Consider the following 20,531-nt stretch of genomic DNA (forward strand, 5'->3'; position numbering starts at 1 on the left):
TAGTTACCAGCACAGCCCGACTGGTTGGGTTTTCCTTAACCCCAGACTTCACTTACTCACTGCCAGTTTGGTAGCATTTTTTTGTGGTTACTGACCACCGCCCCTTTTCAAACAAAAATAATCGCAAGAATATTCAGACTAAAATTAACCGTAGATTAAGCCGTGACAACGAGTGAACAGCCTGTTTGTATAATCGTCAGTTTAAAATAATTGAGTTTAAAGTGTTTTTAACACGGCTAAGAAAACCATTGCGGTCAGTGATGAACCCATTATGACGTGCTTTTGCAACTTTTTATGGATACAATTACTTCTGCTAGCGGTCTTCCCCTTCACCCCGTAAACCAAACTAGCTCCCGTCCCTTGTCGGATTTGCAGTTTGCTTTTTTTATGATTTAACTGCAAGAGTCTTCCTGGCACATTAGGTAACTGGTTAAATGAGATCATTAAAATACAAATGCTTAAGAAACATTGTTGTGTTGATAGATGTTCCTTCCAGGAGTCTCTTCCAGCTCCAATATTCACGACTTCCTCGAAGGATTTGGCGCCAGAGTGGTTGTACAGGATTTCCGGTTTATGCAACTCAACGCACACTTCCTCGCCACTATGAAACCAACTGTATAGGTCAGGAAACACGGACAAGACCAGGAAAACCATAGGCCACATCAACAGATCTGGTAATTGACATCAAGTAATATGGCTCAATAAGCTTCCAGCAGGAAAGAATAGAATTTCTTGGGGGCAATCCATTTATCTGAAGAATCACAAACGCGGAGGGAGTTTACTACACTTCCACATTTTGTAGAAGTAAATTTGGAAACTGAATTCTGCATCCAAGGTGAAATATTAAGAGAATTAGTAATCCTATTGACTCAGAGGACACCATTTTATACTTCCTTTGAGTTTGGAAAACAAAAGCTTTCGCTGCTATTGTGTTCTATTTTCTGTCCATGCTGCTGAAGACCCTTTTTATTCCATGGCCCTTCAATCTTGCTGATAAGCTTGTGACACCTAACCAAACGCCTTTTAGGAGTCCACATATACCACATCAACCCATTAAATAGAGCTAGAACTTATGAATTTTTATTCATCCAAAATTTCAACTACATATTCTTTTGCTACACATCTTCCACCTTGAACACGGCTGTAGTTAATTAGTACCCCCAATCATGCTCACTGCCTCTATGGGCAAATCAAGAGCAGATCTTGTATGACCAATCTGATGGAAATTTTTGAAGTAACAAAATGTATTGGTTGGTTGGGTTACTGACAAGGCTGGGTCCTGTAGGTTGCTAGTGAGTCTGGAAAAATGGGGTACCCTTTGAGTGCTTCTTTCAGACCATGATGCAACCAGACAGGATGCTTCCAACAGTACATCTGTAGAAGTTTAGTGTTTGGTGATACTTAAACCTCCTTCAGACAGACAATGGTTTTTTTTCCCCTTATGATTGCATCTATAACTGGGCCCAGCATAAGTCATCTGATAATGTTAATGCCCAGGAATTTAACATTGCTGACTCTACCCCAATGTAGACATTAAGGATGTCATTGTTCTAAAGTACTTTAAAAAAAATTGCTAGATCTGTAAGAAATGCAAGCCTCATTCTCAGGAGGCTTTGGGATGTGATAGCAGCTGGCCATAAACTTTGAATGCCCCCTTAAACAAATGGAAAAAAATTGACAACTTAAGATGTCGGTTTGGAAACAGTGAATTACACAATTCTCTCAATTGATCAGATTTATAGCTTCAGCATTACACTTTGCAAGCACAATCCTATTGAAATAAGTTAGACAACTAACAACATGTAGAAGCAGAGGATAAACACCAAAATAGTCAGCTATCAATTTTGGAGAAGGTAGGATTAATTTGTGTTGAGTATTGCAACACTTACAGTAGTTTAAGTGCTCTGCATAAAGTGGACAGGCATTAACTGTTTACTTAATTCTGGGCAGCCTATTTAATCATACTTTCACTCCAAACTAAAAAATTATCTAAATTTAGAACTGTATTCAACAATTCATCAGTTGCAGTTTCCTCAGATAGTGGTATGCTAGGTGATGCAAATCACTAAAATGGTGTCACCTCCATAAGAAACAACAAATCTTTGACTTCATTTGTGCATAGCAAATAGGGATGTACTTAGTTTACTTTTAAGTCACAGGAAATTAACTTGGTCAAGGAAAAGTAGTTAAAACTATAGCTTGGCTATAATTAAAACTAAATGGAAAATGACATTCCCAGTGAGCAGCTGAGAAATTAGATTCTTCTTGGATGTATAAATTGAAGTATTATTGAAAACCTAAAGAAACAAGCTGGAACATTGATTGCGTGTTATTAAAATTGTACATGATTGCATAACAATGCTACTTAAAGCAAGCCATTGAAAAACAGGTCTTTAAAATCCATAATAGTAGTTAAATTGCTAAAGACCTCAAATGATTATTGCATCGTTATTTCTTGACAAGGTCATCCAGTGCAATGATAAACCAAGTGCAGTATATGGAGTCTCCCAGTTCTTAAAATTGTGTGATAGAAAATCCAATGTTTACAAAGACAAAGTTTGGAAATACAGCAAAGTATCAGTACACTCAGCAGGAAAGATATTCAAATGGCAGATAAATTTTGAAGTGATTCAATTTGAAAGGAAAATGAAATACATCTTCATAGCAGATGTAGAAACAGCTTGATGCAGAGGTGCTGATAGCCAGACAAGTTGATAAAAAAGGCATCTATAAAAGGGGTAGGCCCTCCAGTCATGGCTCAGGCATCCTGGAGCAGGTGCAAGATTCATTGGAACTGTATCTGTGGTGAAAGTCAGTTTGATGGTGTGACTTGATACCTTAGTGAAAATACTCAGTTTTGAATCTAACATGGTTAAAACTCAAGAGGCAGGAGTAGAGTCAGCATGGGAATGGTGGCAGGGTGTTTAGTTAAAACAAATAAGGCTGGACAAAATCCAGAATTCAAATTTAAATTCTATGATTGGAATTTATAAGTCTGACATCAACCTTGAGACTGCTTGACTTAAAGCCAGTGGTTGAGCAGTTTCCTTGTGCAAAGAAAAATGCAGCCATTTCCTGATCCAGCCAGCATGCAACTCTAGACAATGTGATGAATCTTAACTCTTCTCCTAAATGGCCTAGCACACAACTAGATGCATAAACACTTTAGAAAGCATCTGCATCAAACTACATACAGGATTTAGACATGGCAAAGTTGCTTACCCAATCCTGACAACTCATGAATATCTGAGAACCACCAGCTAAATTAGGAGATTTGAAAAGGCTGATAAATTTTCCACCATCAAGGTGTTATGCTACCAAAATGTTGAAAATGTGCAATTCTTCTCCTCAAAAACATTGTTAGGAGTAAAAAAAAAGTAGGGTGACCAGAACAAGTCATGCCCAATAACATACCTTACTGCCAGAATAGTCCATGATCCTACCAGCAGGAAAAATCCACCAGAATGGCTGCAGTGTTGTACAGACAGGGAGAGCAGACTTGGTAACCCTTAACTCCACACCCCATGAAACCACATGGCTCAGGTCAAACACTAGCAAATAAACCAATTACTTGCTATTTCTCTTTGAACACTTGGAAAATGTAACTGAAATACAAAGTGCACTCTTCATGGGGGAAGATAGCTATCAAATAGCACTTATGAAAACCTATTCAGATGCTCACTTTTACTAGGAATGCAAGCTGGAGGCCCCAGTTAAAGAATAAACCCATTCTGGACCAAAGCACCTAACCAGAGACATGAGGCTCTTAACATCAAGGGAGTATTTGGACAAATATGGATATTATGGTACTGAGAAAAGTGACTGGAATCACAACTTCCATGAGGTACATAGAGTTATGGTTGTTGGAGGCAAATCATCCTAGTACCAAAACATTCCTATAAAAGGCTCTTTGGGATGGTGTCCTAGGCCCTGCTATCTACAGTTGCTTCCTTCCATCAGTGGCCTTCCTTCCAAAGGTCAAGGGGGAATTCCATTTGCAACCAAGTATTTTAATGCAACAAGACACTCAACATTCAATCATGTCTGATGTGCAACACAAGTGTGACTTACCATTTAAAATTTCAAGCAACTCATTTTCCCCTCATTGCATACAAGGCCATTCAGTCTATTGAGTATGCTAGCTGAGCATTCCCATCAGTTTCACCTACTCCACTTGCGTTACACATCAGACATGATTGAATGTTAAGAGTCTTGTTGCATTAAAATACTAGGTTGCAAATGGAATTCCCACTTGACCTTTGGAAGGAAGGCCACTGATGGAAGGAAGCAACTGTAGATAGCAGGGCCTAGGACACTATCCCAAAGAGCCTTTTATAGGAATGTTTTGGTACTAGGATGATTTGCCTCCAACAGCCATAACTTATTTTCTCTACCCAATTCCCCTGTAACCCACCTATACCAAATTAGCTACTATAAATTACCCAGTAAGTCTTTGGGATGCAAGGAGAAACCAGAGTACACACGAAGTCAGAATCAAACCTTGGACACTGGAGCTGTGCAGTAACAGTAATGTTGTGCCACTATGGCACTCATTTTTCAGTTTAACCACCATCCTTCCAGTTGCATCATCTTTGCCAAATCATGAATACCCTGGGAATCACTGACCCAGAAACTTAACTAGGCCACCCATGTAAATACTGCAGTTAGTCATCAAAAGCTGGGTATCTGCAAAAAGTGACACCTACCAGCCAAACCCTTTGCACCATCTCCAAGTCAGAAGTATGATTCAAGAGCACTTCCAAACACCAAACTTACCAACCCAGAAGGCAACTTGCTTAACCTTAAGCATTCACACCCATCACCAGTGCATTGCAACACTACAGATATTACATTTGTACCCATGAGCACAATCCTTCACACAAATCAAGTTTACAATTCAAAATGCTTTGAAAATAAGTACATTTACAAATCAGTTCATTTTACTGAGAAAGGTCATGATGTTAGATCATTTCAATTACTACCAGTTTGGATAAATATGAATGCCAATTCCTATTGTAGAAATAAACTCAAATCACTATTTCATGGGGCAAATTCTACATACTTAATAGAACAATAATTCAACTATCCAGCATTGGTTAATCTTAAACTAGAAAATCCACAGGATCATGGAGTATTCTTTTGCCATCATTAAATAAAAACCAAACCTAAATTTTGAATACTTTAACTACAGAATAAATTGAAGGCGAAACTAAAATTAGCATTTAAAGACTATTTTAGCATCACCATTATGAAAAAGACCACATCATTTCCTCAAGGGATTGTTTCCCTATCACAGATCAATTTCATACAGTAAGCATGTGGCAACATCCAGTAGAACTTATTGGATGAAAATTTGAGTATAGGACTGGAACCAGGTTTTGCCAGTTCCTTACCAGATTTAAAAATAAAATGTTAAACATCCATTTCCCCCCCACCCCCCAATGTGGACTTCAAGATGCTAACAAATTGCTCAACATTGGCAGTTACTTTTCATGTACTCAAGACTAAAATAGGCATGTCATTCAAGTCTTAACAGCAAGTAATTTACACAAAACATTCATTAGTGTAGCGAATTCCCATGTTTACCGTGTTACTAAATTTTGGGAATAAACGTCAATCACAAGAGTGCTATTTTGGGTAAATTGTAGTTTTATTGGAAAAAAATATACAACTTGGAATGGATTTCAGGCATGTTTTGTGCCAAAGCAGATTTCAGAGAGAACTCAATGGCTAAACAAAATTATGAAAGCACAGTAAGAAAACATGAATGCTTCCTTGTATGGAACAGCAAATACAAAAAAGGTTTAGTGTACGAGTACCTGGATGATACACCCGTTTTGCTATAGTGCAATGCTGAGAAATTTTAAGCTTTGTCCTCATTCCATGCAGAGTAATAACTCTGCATTTTAACAGCAATGCATTACATGTCAGCCATTTCCTCACAGCAACATATCCAGATGATCCCTCGTTAAACCACAAGTCCTTATGTAGCTTTGAATGTGTAGAAGAGCTTGGATGCACTTCAAGATAAAGCTACATGCAACTTTTGTCACACCAATAGTCTTCTCAAATGCAAAGGAAAACAATGACAAGATGATAATGAAGGAAAGTAACGGACTAACTCTACCCACTATACATGCAAATGTTTTACAGTTAGGGCAGGGAGAGAAACGTTACAGAAATTACAAACAAAGGAAGGCAAATAAACAATGGGTTTTTTTTACAAGAAAATTAAAACAGTTTTCTGTACAAGATCTTCACTTTGCAGTCATCATTTGTACGAACTCTGTAAAGAAAGGAGGAAATATTGAGTTTCTAAAAACAGCAAACCTGACTGATTTAATTATCACTTTGCTCAAGTTTCAACCCACCTGTTTTCACCTCAAAAGCCATTTTGAAAAAAAAAATTGGGCTTGAGATTCAAAACCTCCAAGTCAGCTGTTTTAAGTACTACAGTGCTTTCAGAATAGTCTGCAAACTTTATCCTCCCATTGAACCAAGGGGAGAAAAAAAAAACAAAACTTTTGGAAATTTAAACAATTTTAAATTAAATTGCAAGACACTGAAGCAGTGTTACCCCAGTTTCTTATATCAAGCAATCCAAATCATATTGGTTAGAAGGTATGTTGAACAGCTGAACAAATCCAACAGTCAAGAAAAACAGTTTAATAACTGTTGCACAAAATACTAACAAGCAAATATGCAAGTTTTCCATTAAATGCAATCTAGTTTCTCTACATTATGATCAATTTTACTACACCAAGTTATTTAAAATTTAAAAATTCCATACATCTATGATACTACTATTGAGTAAAATCAGTTAAACATTCAGTTAAAGCCTGATCAGGATTATCCATTGAATCCAACATGGTTAAAATTTACTCATTTCACTGTAGCTCATGTTGTATGAGCATCAAGTACTCGTTTCAATATTCTACAGCCAACTTCATGGCACAAAGAAATTAAGGGATGCAAACTCCTTCCAAGGATTCCAAATATTGAATGACAGCAACAATGCTTACATGACATTTCTAACTAACAGCCACAGTCAAATTAATCAGCAAGTTCCATGATTTGATACTAGAAATGTATTTTTAATTGCTAAGTGAATAGGTTGTCAGTTAATTTTTTTCCCCCAATAGTTGTGAACAACACCCAATTCCTTACACTAGTTACATTCAAGTTGATAACCCAATGTTAGTTTGAGTTTCCCACCAACACATTATCAAACTACAAATGATTACAAACAGCAATTTATTAAATATTTTCTTGATGAGGGACTTGGGGATTAATGTAGACAGCCTCATCATACCATGAGCTCAACTAGGAATACCTTAGGTTACTCAGTGATTTAACTATAGTAATCTGTTTCAGAGACTAGAAACAGTTATTTTTCTTAACCATAAAAAGGGTGAATAAGTGGGGTTAGTGTAAATGGGTGACCAATAATCAGCACAAATTCTATGGGTCGAAGGACCCAATTCTGTACTGTAGTGCCGGCTGCATACTTAGAAAATTAAACAACATACCACTCCATTGCTTGAGAAACCAACTAAAAAGTGTCTAAACTGAGGAAAGCATTTCAAATACACAAGGGAGACAAAAGTGGACTTGCATTTCCCATCTGCAAACACTTCTAAAGTGTCACAATGGATTGCTTAGACAATTAAAAAGCCTTCTCAAATAGTTGCTTCCTCCCACTTCAGGAAAACAATTTGGAAATGCATTCTGTCAAGGCTACAAGAACATCTAAAACAAATCACTGCACACAATAGGAAGCTGCAAACCCACCTTCATAGTTCACTTGACCATCACCATCAATATCTGCTTCTCTGATCATTTCATCAACTTCTTCATCTGTCAATTTTTCTCCAAGGTTTGTCATTACATGACGAAGTTCTGCAGCACTGATATACCCATTACCATCCTGGATACAAAAGTTGCAGAAAGATTATTCTCCAAGCTCACATTTAAGGCACAGAACAGGTCAGTAATGAGCATCATGAGGAAATGGAGTAGACATGCACATTAAACACCCTTCTATCATTAAGAGTTCAAATCCCATGTTAAACTGCAGTATGCCAACCAGCCCATAGAGCATACTTTCTCATGAATAAGATCATGGCTGATCCCCATCACAACTCCATCCAAGTTTAAAAGCAGCCTTCTGGGGTAAAGAACTAGTCACAATAAAATTGTGCATTTCAGACCTAAGTGGTTAATCTTCATTCTGAGACTCTGCCCTAAACTGTCTCCAATGAGAAAAGAGCCAGTTATGTTAAGAACTCCAAAAATGTCAGTTATGTTGAACTAGTTATGTTAACATCCATGTTAAGGACCCCAAAAATATTCTCCACACTGTTCCACATCCAACTCTTAGCCCACAAAAATCAATGTTAAACCACCCATGAACATTGTTCCTTGTTTTAGTTCCTATACCCACTATTCCCAGGTGCCTTGAAGTGCCGAACTGCAGCACTACTTCTAATAAAGGCCAACACTTGATGTATTCTAATGTTAATCAAGCTTTGCAGACAACAGTGCAATTGCTTTATACAAATTGTCCACTGCCTTTAAGAGTGAGATCCTATCTGCTCAAAGATGCAGATCTGTCATTGTTTTAGAACAAGGTTGCTCAACCAGATGCTCTGCTCCTTTAACCAGAACTTATCATTTTCTCATTGTTGTGCATATTGCTTGCCACATTCCATTCCAACAGGAACCACAGTCAAATTAACTAGTTTACAAGTACTCAGATGCCAAGGCTGTGACAGACACCGCACAAACTACCTAGAGACCTAGACTAAAATCCAGTCCGTATTGGAAGTCTCCCAAAACTAAGGCTCACCCCAAAACATGTACTCCAAATACAACTTGTATCCCAAGAACAAAAAGATAGACTAGGTTCAGGTTGGGGGAATTAGATCAGCTAAACAATCTCATATGCAAACAATTTTAGTATGCAACTTTAACATTTGCTCAATACCTTATCAAACACTCGGAATGCTTCTCTGATTTCTTCCTCGCTATCTGTATCTTTCATTTTTCTTGCCATCATTGTCAGAAATTCTGGAAAGTCAATTGTTCCATTTCCTGCCCCATCCCAACAAAAAAGATAAATATTAGTAAAACCAAATATGCAATTAAAAGTTTTTTTTAGTGTTTTTGTTCCACTGGCTTACCATCAGCATCCACTTCATTAATCATATCTTGTAGTTCTGCTTCAGTTGGGTTCTGGCCTAGTGACCGCATAACTGTTCCAAGCTCCTTTGTTGTTATGGTACCATCTCCATCTTTGTCAAAGAGTGAAAAGGCCTCTTTGAATTCTATAATACAGCAGAAAAATAGTCAGTGTACAGAGATATTGCACAAAAAATGCATTTGAACAAGTCAACTTTAATCTAGGCTTTGAAGTCTTTACTTTCATGAAGTAACACATTAACTTATGGATAGCATCATTGCTAAACCTCAAATCTCCTAAGTAACATCCTTGCTTACAAGTGCTGGATTACCCCATATTTAAAGTGTTCTGGACTTCCTTGCTAGCTGAAGATTAAAATCAAATTGTACTACTGGAACAGTTTATGCTGTGCCAGAACCTTGATCAACAAGGGCAATTCCAGATATTCACACATGGTACATTGCAGACCAAGAGTGCAGCTTTGCCCCCTTCATATTGCAACAACATCCTTCCCAAACAAGATCAGGCCAAGTGAATCTACAATGCCAATGCACTTGATACATGCAAAAGCCTTCCAGAAAGCTAGACCACAGAGATATATAGCACAGAATTTCACTCTCCTTCCATGTTATTTAATTTAGCCACTGATAAGAGCAAAGGACAGGCATCAAGAAAACCAACAAACTTCACCAGGAGCAGACTCAGTACATTTCCTTTCAGAAGCTATACATTTAATAATCTCAACAACAATAAACTCAACTACACATCACAAACTAAGCAAAGCATTAGCACTCACTCAAGTTTAGATGCTTAAAAATATAATCTACAGGCCCTATAATTCAGCAAGATTTTAAAACAACTCCCTTGTAACTCCAAGTACTGGGCCACACATCCATTCAAGAGGTATGTCTCCCCCCCCCCCCCCCCAAGTAGGGAAGCTTATTCAGACTTACCAGCAATCTGCTCTTCTGTTAGTTGATCAGCCTGAAAAGAGATATTTGCATATTACACACTTTTCTTACACAAGACTACGTATTGGGCAAGTAGAAATTCAAAATTAGGACAATTTAATCCTAAAGTTAATACACATCTCCAAAGGAAACCTCATGCAAAACAAAGGCAAATAAAGAGCATGGGTGGAAACCCAGAGATTGAAAATTTTGCTCCAATTAAAGCCACTAAGATTTCAATATAGCACATGCTGTTTGTGACAAAATGCCCATTTCAACATTTACACCCAGACATTTCAGGAAACCAAGTTGTGGTCATTGGGCATTAATTCAATAGTTGGAACTCTTTGGCAAGATGCAGGCTTCCAGAACTGACGTTTCAAATAAGCATTAACCCCCTATCAAAATAAAATAGTTAAGAGCTATGCTTCACCACAGAAGCAATGACTAAAATTATGACAATTTATTCAAACTAAGCATGCAATGAAAATAGTCAGTGTAAAGTCAATACGATCTACAGTAAATGTTTTGAAAGCAGCTCACTGAATAAATCAAAAAACCATTTAAGTGAAAATATTCACTGATGCAGAGGGGGAAAAGAGAGAAACTGGAGAACCTATGGCAGCAAGAGCCCAAATTCCACCAAGCTAACAGTCATGGACATCAATACGATCTTAGTAACCATCGCACGCATCCTTTCCCAATCCAAAAAAAATAAAATATGGGAAAACGAAGCGAGAGCGAAATGACAGAACATCAGACCCCACGTGGTGCAGAAGGGGACAACCCATTCAGGATTTTTCAAAGACACCTTAAGATACATGCAAGTCGATATTAGTGCTTAGAGGCCAAGTTTCTCCTTTTTAAAAAAAAGCCAGTTCGCCAAAATCGTGCGTTGGTGCTGCAGACGATGGAGATATGCTGGATCCATGCTCTGCAGTTGCCTCGACCCTCACTTCTGCATTGCGCGTCTGCAGCCGGAAGTGCTGATAATTTAAAATCACCCGTCATCGGAGACCGGCAACCCTGCCCGTCCTCGCCATCCCAATCGTAAAACAACTTCGAAACCCAAACCTAGCACGTTTGCAAAACACACACACGAAATAAGCGCGCACGCCGTGGGCTGCGCGGGTTGTGAGGGCGGGCGGGAAGACCCGGGGTGGACTGGCGCGCGCCTCCGGCCGTTGCGCTTTGTCTCGCGCCCGGCTAACGGTCCGAGACCACCGCCGCAGTTTGAATCGGAGGGTCGGCGAGAGCGGGCGGACGCAGCAGCGCGGCCACTCCGCACGCCGAGCAGCCGCCGACCGCTGAGAACGGCGCGGAAACCTCGGTAAGGTCACAGCCGCCGTGAGACGGAGAGGCGACCTAACGTGACACGCCCCAGGGCAGCCTCAAGCTCGTTACAAAAAACACACACACACCCCCATCCCGGATGTGTGACTATTCCCCCGCTTGCTCATCGTTTGCCCTCACGGCGGCCGCATACTCGTCGGGTGGAGGAAAGGAGGTAGAGGATAGGAGTCAAGGCGAAAGAGAAAGCCGCAGCATATGGGCCGCGGTGGACTCGGCAGCGGTCGCGTCCTCCCTCCACACACACACACCCAGCCCACGTTCCCAACGAAGAAAGGGTAAAACAAAAGTAGAGTCAAAATATGTGCGGCTACATTTGGAACATCCAGTTTTTCTGCCACGCTGTAGCGGCGGGTAAACAGTAACAGCTAATTGGCGATCCCGACGTGTAGCAGAACTCACCATTTTGCTACGTTAACTTATCAGCGGTTGTTCTCTGGCACCTTAACTCCTCAGACGTTCACCACCACTGACTATAAACACCCCGCTCACCGCGGCTGCTTAACTCCTCTCTGCTCCCGTACCCTTCCGCCTAGCCCCGCCTACCGCGCACTCCGCGGATCAGCTTGCCCCCCCCCCCCGCCCCCCGTCCCTCACCCACATCTACACTATCACAGAGGCAACTTAAAGATCCACCATTGCAGGATTGCGCACCAAGCCTCAAGCTAAATTTCCATTCCCATTTTACCGTCGACCAAATAAAGTGCCAATTTCGCGGTTGCCCGCAAGACCGGCTAGGGATTATTTTATTCCTGCGGAAGGAGATGAAGCCCGCATGACGCTGGCGCGGTCGAAGCTTCGGTCCTTCTGCGGCCGCTGATTGGCTGGACCGTACCTGCAATGCGTCATTGCAGGGCAGCGTCGCTGCCTGGCGTCCGTTTGCTTTGCTCCGTTATTCGGAGCTTTTCAGTCGGTGTTCACAGGAAGGGGGTGGTTGCTTAGCGCAGTACGGTGTGGTATGGTTCGGCGCAGTGCAGCGCTTGGTGTAGTAAAGCGAAAAAAAGGAGCAATACGGATGGGATAAATGCTGATTTAACATGCACATTGCAGTATTAACACATTAACTCAACCTGTTCCCTTGCATCTTCCTGGTACAAGCTTCTTGTGTTTATACAGGGTTTTTCTTACAATAGTTTATTTTATTCCATATTATATGAAATTTGCTTTAATACACATGTAGTTTTGACTGTTGAACGCAGAATCTTGCTGTGGATTTTATTTTATTCATGTAACAAAGTTTTGAGTTGTTTTCTAGAGTTGGGTTTAAGTTAATGCATTCGCGGTTTCTGTTACAGATACACGTGTATATCTTCATTGTTGCTGTTGGTATTCGCCAGTCGAAGCTTTTTTATTATTATAAACAGTTTTTGTCTGATGCCTTTGTAATCTTTTATTTTTTTGTACAGGATTGTAATTTCGGCTGTTTTAATGTTTGTGTACCGAATGTAGTTGCTGAATATATTATTTTACTTTTGCAATATTCCAATAGTGTACGATCATTTGTTATTTCGTTGCAAATTTAAACCTGTATTTTTTTTAAGATCTCATTGTTTTAACTTTTTGCTGTTTGGCTTACTTTACTACCTAGCAAAATCGTAGACGTAAGTTTCTGAATAGTTCTCAGTTTTTAATTTGAACACCAATTAAATGTGGAATATTTGTTAACCACAACTTCCAAATTGACATTTATAAAATTTAAGGTAGCATTCAATCCTACAGTTTTGTACTATACATTTCTCATTATCTTTTACGACACACATTCTGGGGTACTACAAGGTTTGGGGCCTGTTCGTAAAGGTTGTGCGCTACAGATAACAGTGACTCTTTAATGACGAGCCAAAACAAGCCATTTCGACTTTTAAGGCTCTAGTATGTGGTGTACAAAATTAATTTTGGGTGCATACGTGGTAATCAAATACATTTAGGTAGTTCATCATATGGATAAATGCTTACATCATTATTTCCTTTCTCCATTTACTATTTAGTTTACTGATTTAGTGTACAAAGTTATCAAATTATTTAAGAAAGAATTAGATATCATCTTGCTTTCTATAACTGAATTGTTGCTTGATTAGCTGTTGATACTTGTAAAGGCACAAAAAATACACTTAATTCAATGCTTATTGAGTGATAGTCTTGATTTTTTATTAGTCAACTTCCTCCCATTACTGCCAATAATGGTTTTGCAAGCAGCAGATAGTCTTGTACATTTCAAAATAATTTCCATTCATGACAGAACTGGATTGTACTTTCTCTACATACAGCAGAATACCAGAATTACCTGAAAGGGGAGTTTTTTTAAAAATGGAAAACCTTACATTATCGTATGAAACTTTTACGTTCTTGATATTAAACCATTAAAATATCAGAAATTTTAAACTATTATATGTCATGGTTTTCAAGTTTACAGAAGTTAAGGTGCAGTATTCACAAATAGCAAACCCAAGTTATGAAGCCAGAAAATGCTGGAAATAATAAGCCAATTAGCATCTGCCAGATCCAAGTTATACTGCTGACAACAACTTCTTATTCAGTAATAAGGGAGCTGTGCCCAAGCATCACTGAACACATGACCAAAGCTTTATGTTTGGTAGACACTTTTTGGAAAGAGGGACTTGTATTTACATAGAAACACTCATGATCTCCCAAAGAAGTATGAAGTCAATGTTGCAAATGTAGGAAACATGGTAGCCACTTATGTACATACAAACAATGCTGCGTTAATGAATAGGTAGCTTTTTAGTGGATTTGATTGAGGGATAAATTTTGGTAAGGACACTGAGGAAAACTTGTTCTTTGAAGTAGTGCCATAATTTCCTTGTGAGGGAGCAAACAAGACTTTGATTTAATGATTCCCGGAGCTGGAAAATTGTTACAGCATAGAAAGGGGTTCATCAAATCCAACTCAGTCAGTTCTATTTCCTTGTTATTTGCTCATAGCCCTGCACTTTTTTATCTTCTTAAATATTTATCCATTTCCCTTTTAGCTTAATTAGTTCAGCACGACATTGTGGGCTGAAGGGCCTGTTGCTGTGCTGTATGGTTCGATGTTCTAAAGTTACAATTGAATCTGCAGCCTACACACATTTAGGAATTTCATTCTATATCATAACTACCTTCTGCATAAAAACATTTTTCCTCACATCACCTGTGGATATTTTGGAAGTCACTTTAAATATGTGACCTGCTATTCTCCTATTACTCTCCCTAAACATATAGTGATTTTTGTCAAATCTCCTCTCAGCCATCTATGTTCTAAGGAGAACAATCACAGAATCTACCATAATAACTGAAATCCCTCATTCCTGGGATTGTTCTCACACACTTCTGACTCATTGAATTCTGCAAGTGTCAGCCTAGATTTTTGTGCTCTAGTCTCTGAAGTGGAATCCACCACATTGGCTGCCAACTGGGCCATGAGTGATACTTAAATGTTCTGAGCAACTGAGAGGCCTAAAGGTCAGAATTTTTAATATGAGCATTTACACCAGGATTAAGCCATTACACATCATCAACATAACGTACAGGTTGACACATTGCACTTAATCTCTAATTTTTTGGTTTAGTGGGCTTGCGAGTCTGGTCACTAAGTTGAGTATGCTACCTTTTTCAGATCAGTCTTTAACCAAATCCAAAAGGTTAAGTTTATTAAATGGCATTTTAACATAAGACTTCAACATATCCAACTTGGTAAATTGGTAGTGGCCCTCACTAAAGGCAAATCTTTGTCTGATCTGAAAAAAAACTCAAACGTTGTCCACTATCAGAATGGATTTCTTGGAGATTTGAATTCAGAAATTAGTTGCTGCCTTGATTAGTTTGTTAGCTGTGTTATGTGGTGATAAACAGTTGCTGAAGTAGCCCTTCACAAAAGGCCCTCTTTCAGTTGCTGCAGTTAGGAGAACAGTGGCAGTATACTCGCACATTTTGTTCTGGTTTCTGTTGCTCATTATACGATTTGGAAGAGATTTTTGCTCACTGCCTCTTAGTGATGGACTAAGCTTATCAGTTGTCTAATGACTAACATGCTAATATTCTCTTCTTGAGTAAGGAAGTAACTAATTTCTTTCAAAATGAGCATGTCATAAGAATAATAGTAAAAGTTTGGTGACAACTGAATTGACACTTAATAATCTATAACCTAAAGTAGATCTTCAGGACTTGCTGATAATTGACTGGAGTGTGCGTTTTTGACAAGATCTGAAGTCCATCTGTCACTTGGAGCTGCCTGTTTCAGCTGATCTGCATCAACTCGATATCTTGTAGTTATTTTAGTGGCAGAGCCAACCTGGAGTCAAAGTTTATGGTAAATTCTGAAATTGAGTGTATAAAATCTGACAATTTGTGGCTCAGTAATTAATCATGAAAGTTGTTTTGTTCTAAAATACAGTTTGCAAATAACCTTAAAAGAGGAGAATCTGAGTTGCCTTACAATGATTCCAATCCTTTTGGACAAAATAGTAACTTCATTGTCCAGAACCCAAGAAATATCAGGCAAAATTGTGCAAAATATTTAACTGGATATGCAAAGCTGATCAGTTAATGAATCTTATTTAGTTAAATATCAGCAGTATATTTGGTAGTGCATATATTTTGGCTGATGCTAATCCGCACTAACGTTTTCTGGATTTGCGTATGTTCAGTTTGTTATGCATAAACATTTCATATCAAGGAAGCAGAAGCTCAATTTATGTGATTTGTTTTAGCAACTCTTAAACATATTGATGGGTGTAATTGTCCCTAATAATTATCAATTGTCAATGAAACACACAGGTTTATATGATCAGATGTTTTATACCTTTAGTATTATGAAATATTTTATGTTTCAAATTGGTACAGCACATATGTCATAGTTGTGTGAGCAGACATAGACCATTCAGTTCACTTCTCACTGATTCATTCTAATCAAGGAAATTTCTCCACCTTTCTGCAAAGGCAGACATTGAGTTGCTCAAAGTCCTGAACCACAATGCTCCAATCGAATAGATTTGCTGAAATGACAATATTGGATTACAATGCATGCAGACAATGTCAAATTAAATTAAACCTAACTCCTGGCATTATACGTGTCTTTCTGATTCACAAATATTGTCAGATCACTAATGATACTATTTACAAATTTAAGATGCATACCAGCAAAAATTAATATGAAGCACGTTTTTAAAGTAACTGGAATATTTATGGCTGCTTGCTTGTGAGGTTTCTAATTGCTTTATCTCTTAAACTGTTATGTTGTTTTAAGTGAGTATGTACAGGGAAGGGATGGTTTTGAACACGTTGGACCACAGATTCTTGCATTTTTGTTGATTTTACATAACTTTCAACATCCTTGCATATAGCAATGATACAGTTTAGACGAAGAGCCTGCTTAATTATGTGCTCATGACTTTGTAAAGTCTGGTGTTTTCTCTGCGAATTTTCCCAGCAAGAGATGACCAAAGGCAAACAACGATGGCAAAATATGTTACTAAGTTATTTATTATTTATCTGCTTGTTTTATAATATGTTATTGAACTGGAGACGAACTTCTCACATCTGCGTTCAGTTGCTGGGTGATGTTTGTTACCGTGAGTCAGTGGTGCAATGCAGTAACTAGGGTGGAAACATCACGCATGCGTAAAGGCAGTGAAAAGTGTCTGCCGTGAAAACAGTGGAAGAGTTTCGTGGATGAAGATTAAGAGCGGGAGGGAAGTAGAGAGAGCACTATCGCAAATGCGAAGGGAGGGAAGCCGAATTGAAAACCTCTGCTCCTGAACTACATGCCGATTTAGCATATGGGATGTATCTGTTTTAAGAAGAACGGGCCGACGATGTAAATGTGCGCCAGAGAGAAAGATCGGGGTCTAAAGTTCTAGATAAGATGACATTTTTAAAGTAAGACACCATCACAGTGGCACAGACAAAGGCACCAGTATTTGAAAAGGTATCCACTCCTACCCCGTAAAATTCAAATAGGGACACTAGTAAACAGTAGAAAAAAGAAAACACCGAAGATGATAAGGCAACATTTAAAAAGGCAAACGAAAGAAACGAGACCAAAAACGCAGCACTGACGGAAGTATATTCTTTTATGGAATCTTCATAAAATAGAAAAATAGATATAGTAAAATGTTGAAAATCAAGAAACTGCAATTGCTGGAAATCTGAAATAAAAAACAATGCTGGAAACATTCAGCAGGTAAGACAGCATCTGTGGAAAGAGAAACTCCGAGTTTACTGTTGCCTGCCACTTTAATCTCCATCCTGTTGCCATCCTGGCTTATCTGTGGTCTCCTCTATTCTTATAACAAGGCCCAATGAAAGCTTGATAAACAGCACCTCCGAGTCATAGAGCAATACAACACAGATACAGACCCTTCGGCCACCAACGAGTCCATGCCGACCATGGGGCCCACCCATCTAGTTCCAATTTCATGCATTCAGCCAATATCCCTCTAAGTCTCTCCTCTGCATGTACCTATCCAAGTGTTTTTTTTAAATGATACTATTGTATCTGCCTCAACCGCTTCCTCTGGCAGCTCATTCCATATACTCACCACCCTGTGTAAAAAAAAGTTGCCCCTCAAGTTTCTTAAATTTTCCACCCTAACCCTAAATCTATGCCCCCTAGTTTTGGACTCCCCTACCCTGGGGAAGAGACTATCCAGCTTATCTATGCCCCTCATGATTTTATTAACCTCTATATATTCACCCCTCATTCTCCTACGCTCAAAGGAATAAAGACCTAGCCTGGCCAACCTCTCACTGTAACTCAGGCCCTCTAGTCTTGGCAAAGTCCTCGTAAATCTTTTCTGCACTCGTTCCAGTTTAACCACACCTTTCCTATAACAGGTTGGCCAAAACTGTACATAGTGCTCCAAGTGCGGCTTCACCAACAACTTATACAACTGCAACATAATGTCCCAACTCCTATACTCAATGTCCTGACTGATGAAGGCCAGCGTGCCAAATGTCTTTTTCACCACCCTGTCTACAGGTGACGCTGCTTTCAAAAAACTATGCACTCGTACTTCTAGGTCCCTCTGTTCCATTACCTTCTCTAGTGACCTACTATTCATACCATTACACTGGTTTGACTTTCCAAAATACATCACCTCACATTTAGCTGTATTGAAATTCATTTGCCACTCCTTGGCCCACTTCCTAACTAATCAAGATTCCCCTGTAATCTTCAGTATCAACAACACCTGCTAATTTCTTGTCATCCTCAAACTTACTGATCAAATCTTGTGCATTCACATCCAAATCATTTACGTAAATAACGAATAACAAGGGTCCGAACACCGACCCCTGCGGCACACCACTAGACACTGGCCTCTATTCCAAGAAACAATCTTCAAGCACCACCCTCTGCTTCTTACCTCCGAGCCAATTTTGAATCCACCTAACCAGCTCTCCCTGGATTCCATGGCACCCAACCTTCCAGACCAGCCTACCATGTGGGACCTTGTTGACGGCCTTGCTGAAGTCCAAACAGACAACATCCACTGCCCTACCCTCATCTACCCTTTTGGTTACCTCTTCAAAAAACTAAAAGGTTCGTCAAGAACAACTTTCCACACACAAAGCCATGCTGACTCCTCCTAATCAGACTGTCTATCCAAATGCTGGTAGATCCTGCGGCTTAGAATGCCCTCCAGTAACCTTCCCACAATTGATGTCAGGCTGACTGGCCTGTAGTTCCCTGACTTGTCCTTGCTACCTTTGTTAAACAACGGAACAACCTTAGTCATCTTCCAGTCTTCAGGAACTTCACCATTGGCTAACAATGAAGCATAAATCTCTGCAAGAGCCTCTGCTATTTCTCCTCTAGCCTCCCACAAAGTCTAGGATGCACTTGGCCAGGCCCTGAGGATTTATCCACCTTAATGTGCTACAAGGCTGCAAATACCTCCTCCCTGATAATATGAATGATATCCACTAGTAAGCACTGAGGAGAAATATTTGTTGAAAATCATACCCATCTCCTGCAGCTTAAGACATAAGCGGCCCTGCTGATATCTAAGGGGACCTACTCTCTTCCAGGCCAACCTTTTACTCTTAATATGGCTATAGAACCTCTTGGGATTTTTCTTAACCTTATCTACCAGATCCATCTCATACCCTCTCCTTGCCCTCCTGATTTCCCTCTTAAGAGTATTCTTCATCTTTTTACAGTCATCAAGCATTCACTCGTCCCTGACCTCAAATACAATGTATGCTTCCTTTTTCTTGACCAGAGCCTTAATATCTCTCATCAGCCAAGATTGGCTGATCTTCTGTCAGGATTCCATTACAGTTTTCCAGATTCAATACTGAATTCTACAACTTAGGGTAACTTACTTTCTCTGTATCAGAAAAGGCCAGGTCAACCATCTGTAATTCAAAATATAAATAAGCTGCTAGAAGAATTCAGGGGGTCAAGCAGCATCTGTAGAGGCAAAGGGATCATCGTTACTTTGTATTGAGACCCTGCATCAGGACTGAGAGTGTAGAGGGAAGATTGCCAGTATATAGAAGTGAGAGAGAGGAGTGAGACAGAGGCTGATAGGTGGAACCAGATTGTGTGTGGGGGGGGGGGGGTGGTTCGCGGGGGAAAGATGATGGGCAGATGGAGCCAGGTGGGGGAGGGGGAGTGTTGAGATGGAGGGCGGTAGGTGAGAAGTGGAAACGGATGAAAAGAGGAAAAAATAATTGCCTTCTTGAGCTTCTGGTTGCATGCAATTTCAACTACACTTCCCATTTCCACACAGACCTTGTCTTTCCTCTGCCTTATCCACGGCCACAGTGAGGCCAAACACAAACTGAAGAACAGTACCTTATATTCTGCTTGGGTAGCCTACAACCCAATGGTATGAATGTTGCATTTTCCAATTTCAGATAACCACCCCCACTCACCTCCCTGTGTTCCTTTCCCACTCCCACAGTTTACACATCCCTTCTTCACCTTTTCATTTCCTCTCCCCCCACCGCCCACTCCAGTTACCTTAGACTCATCACGTCCGCCCCTCCACCCCACTTCCATCCACCCATCATCGCTCCCTTATCTGGTTCCACCTTTCAGCTGCCAG

At 39.6% G+C, this 20,531-nt stretch overlaps 1 protein-coding gene across 1 annotated transcript; it reads right to left on the minus strand.

The window, feature by feature from the left end:
• Positions 1-5,631: 5,631 nt before the first annotated feature.
• calm2b (calmodulin 2b, (phosphorylase kinase, delta)) lies at positions 5,632-12,002 on the minus strand. The gene is made up of 6 exons (XM_052011022.1): positions 11,884-12,002; positions 10,135-10,165; positions 9,183-9,326; positions 8,987-9,093; positions 7,792-7,927; positions 5,632-6,286 (listed from the first exon to the last, which is right to left on the minus strand). Exons 1-6 carry the CDS (start codon positions 11,884-11,886, stop codon positions 6,258-6,260), a joined length of 450 nt encoding a protein of 149 aa, XP_051866982.1. The 5' UTR covers positions 11,887-12,002; the 3' UTR covers positions 5,632-6,257.
• Positions 12,003-20,531: the final 8,529 nt, after the last annotated feature.

This window comes from Pristis pectinata, chromosome 3, assembly GCF_009764475.1.
Source record: "Pristis pectinata isolate sPriPec2 chromosome 3, sPriPec2.1.pri, whole genome shotgun sequence".
NCBI classification, from domain to species: Eukaryota; Metazoa; Chordata; class Chondrichthyes; order Rhinopristiformes; family Pristidae; genus Pristis; species Pristis pectinata.

Excerpts from the sequence above, each read along its gene's own strand:
- calm2b (XM_052011022.1), bottom strand. Across the intron at positions 9,327-10,134 it reads AACAGAAGAGCAGATTGCTG|AATTCAAAGAGGCCTTTTCA; the intron begins GTAAGTCTGAAT and ends GCTGTATTATAG. Across the intron at positions 7,928-8,986 it reads CATTCCGAGTGTTTGATAAG|GATGGTAATGGGTATATCAG; the intron begins GTATTGAGCAAA and ends TTTTGTATCCAG.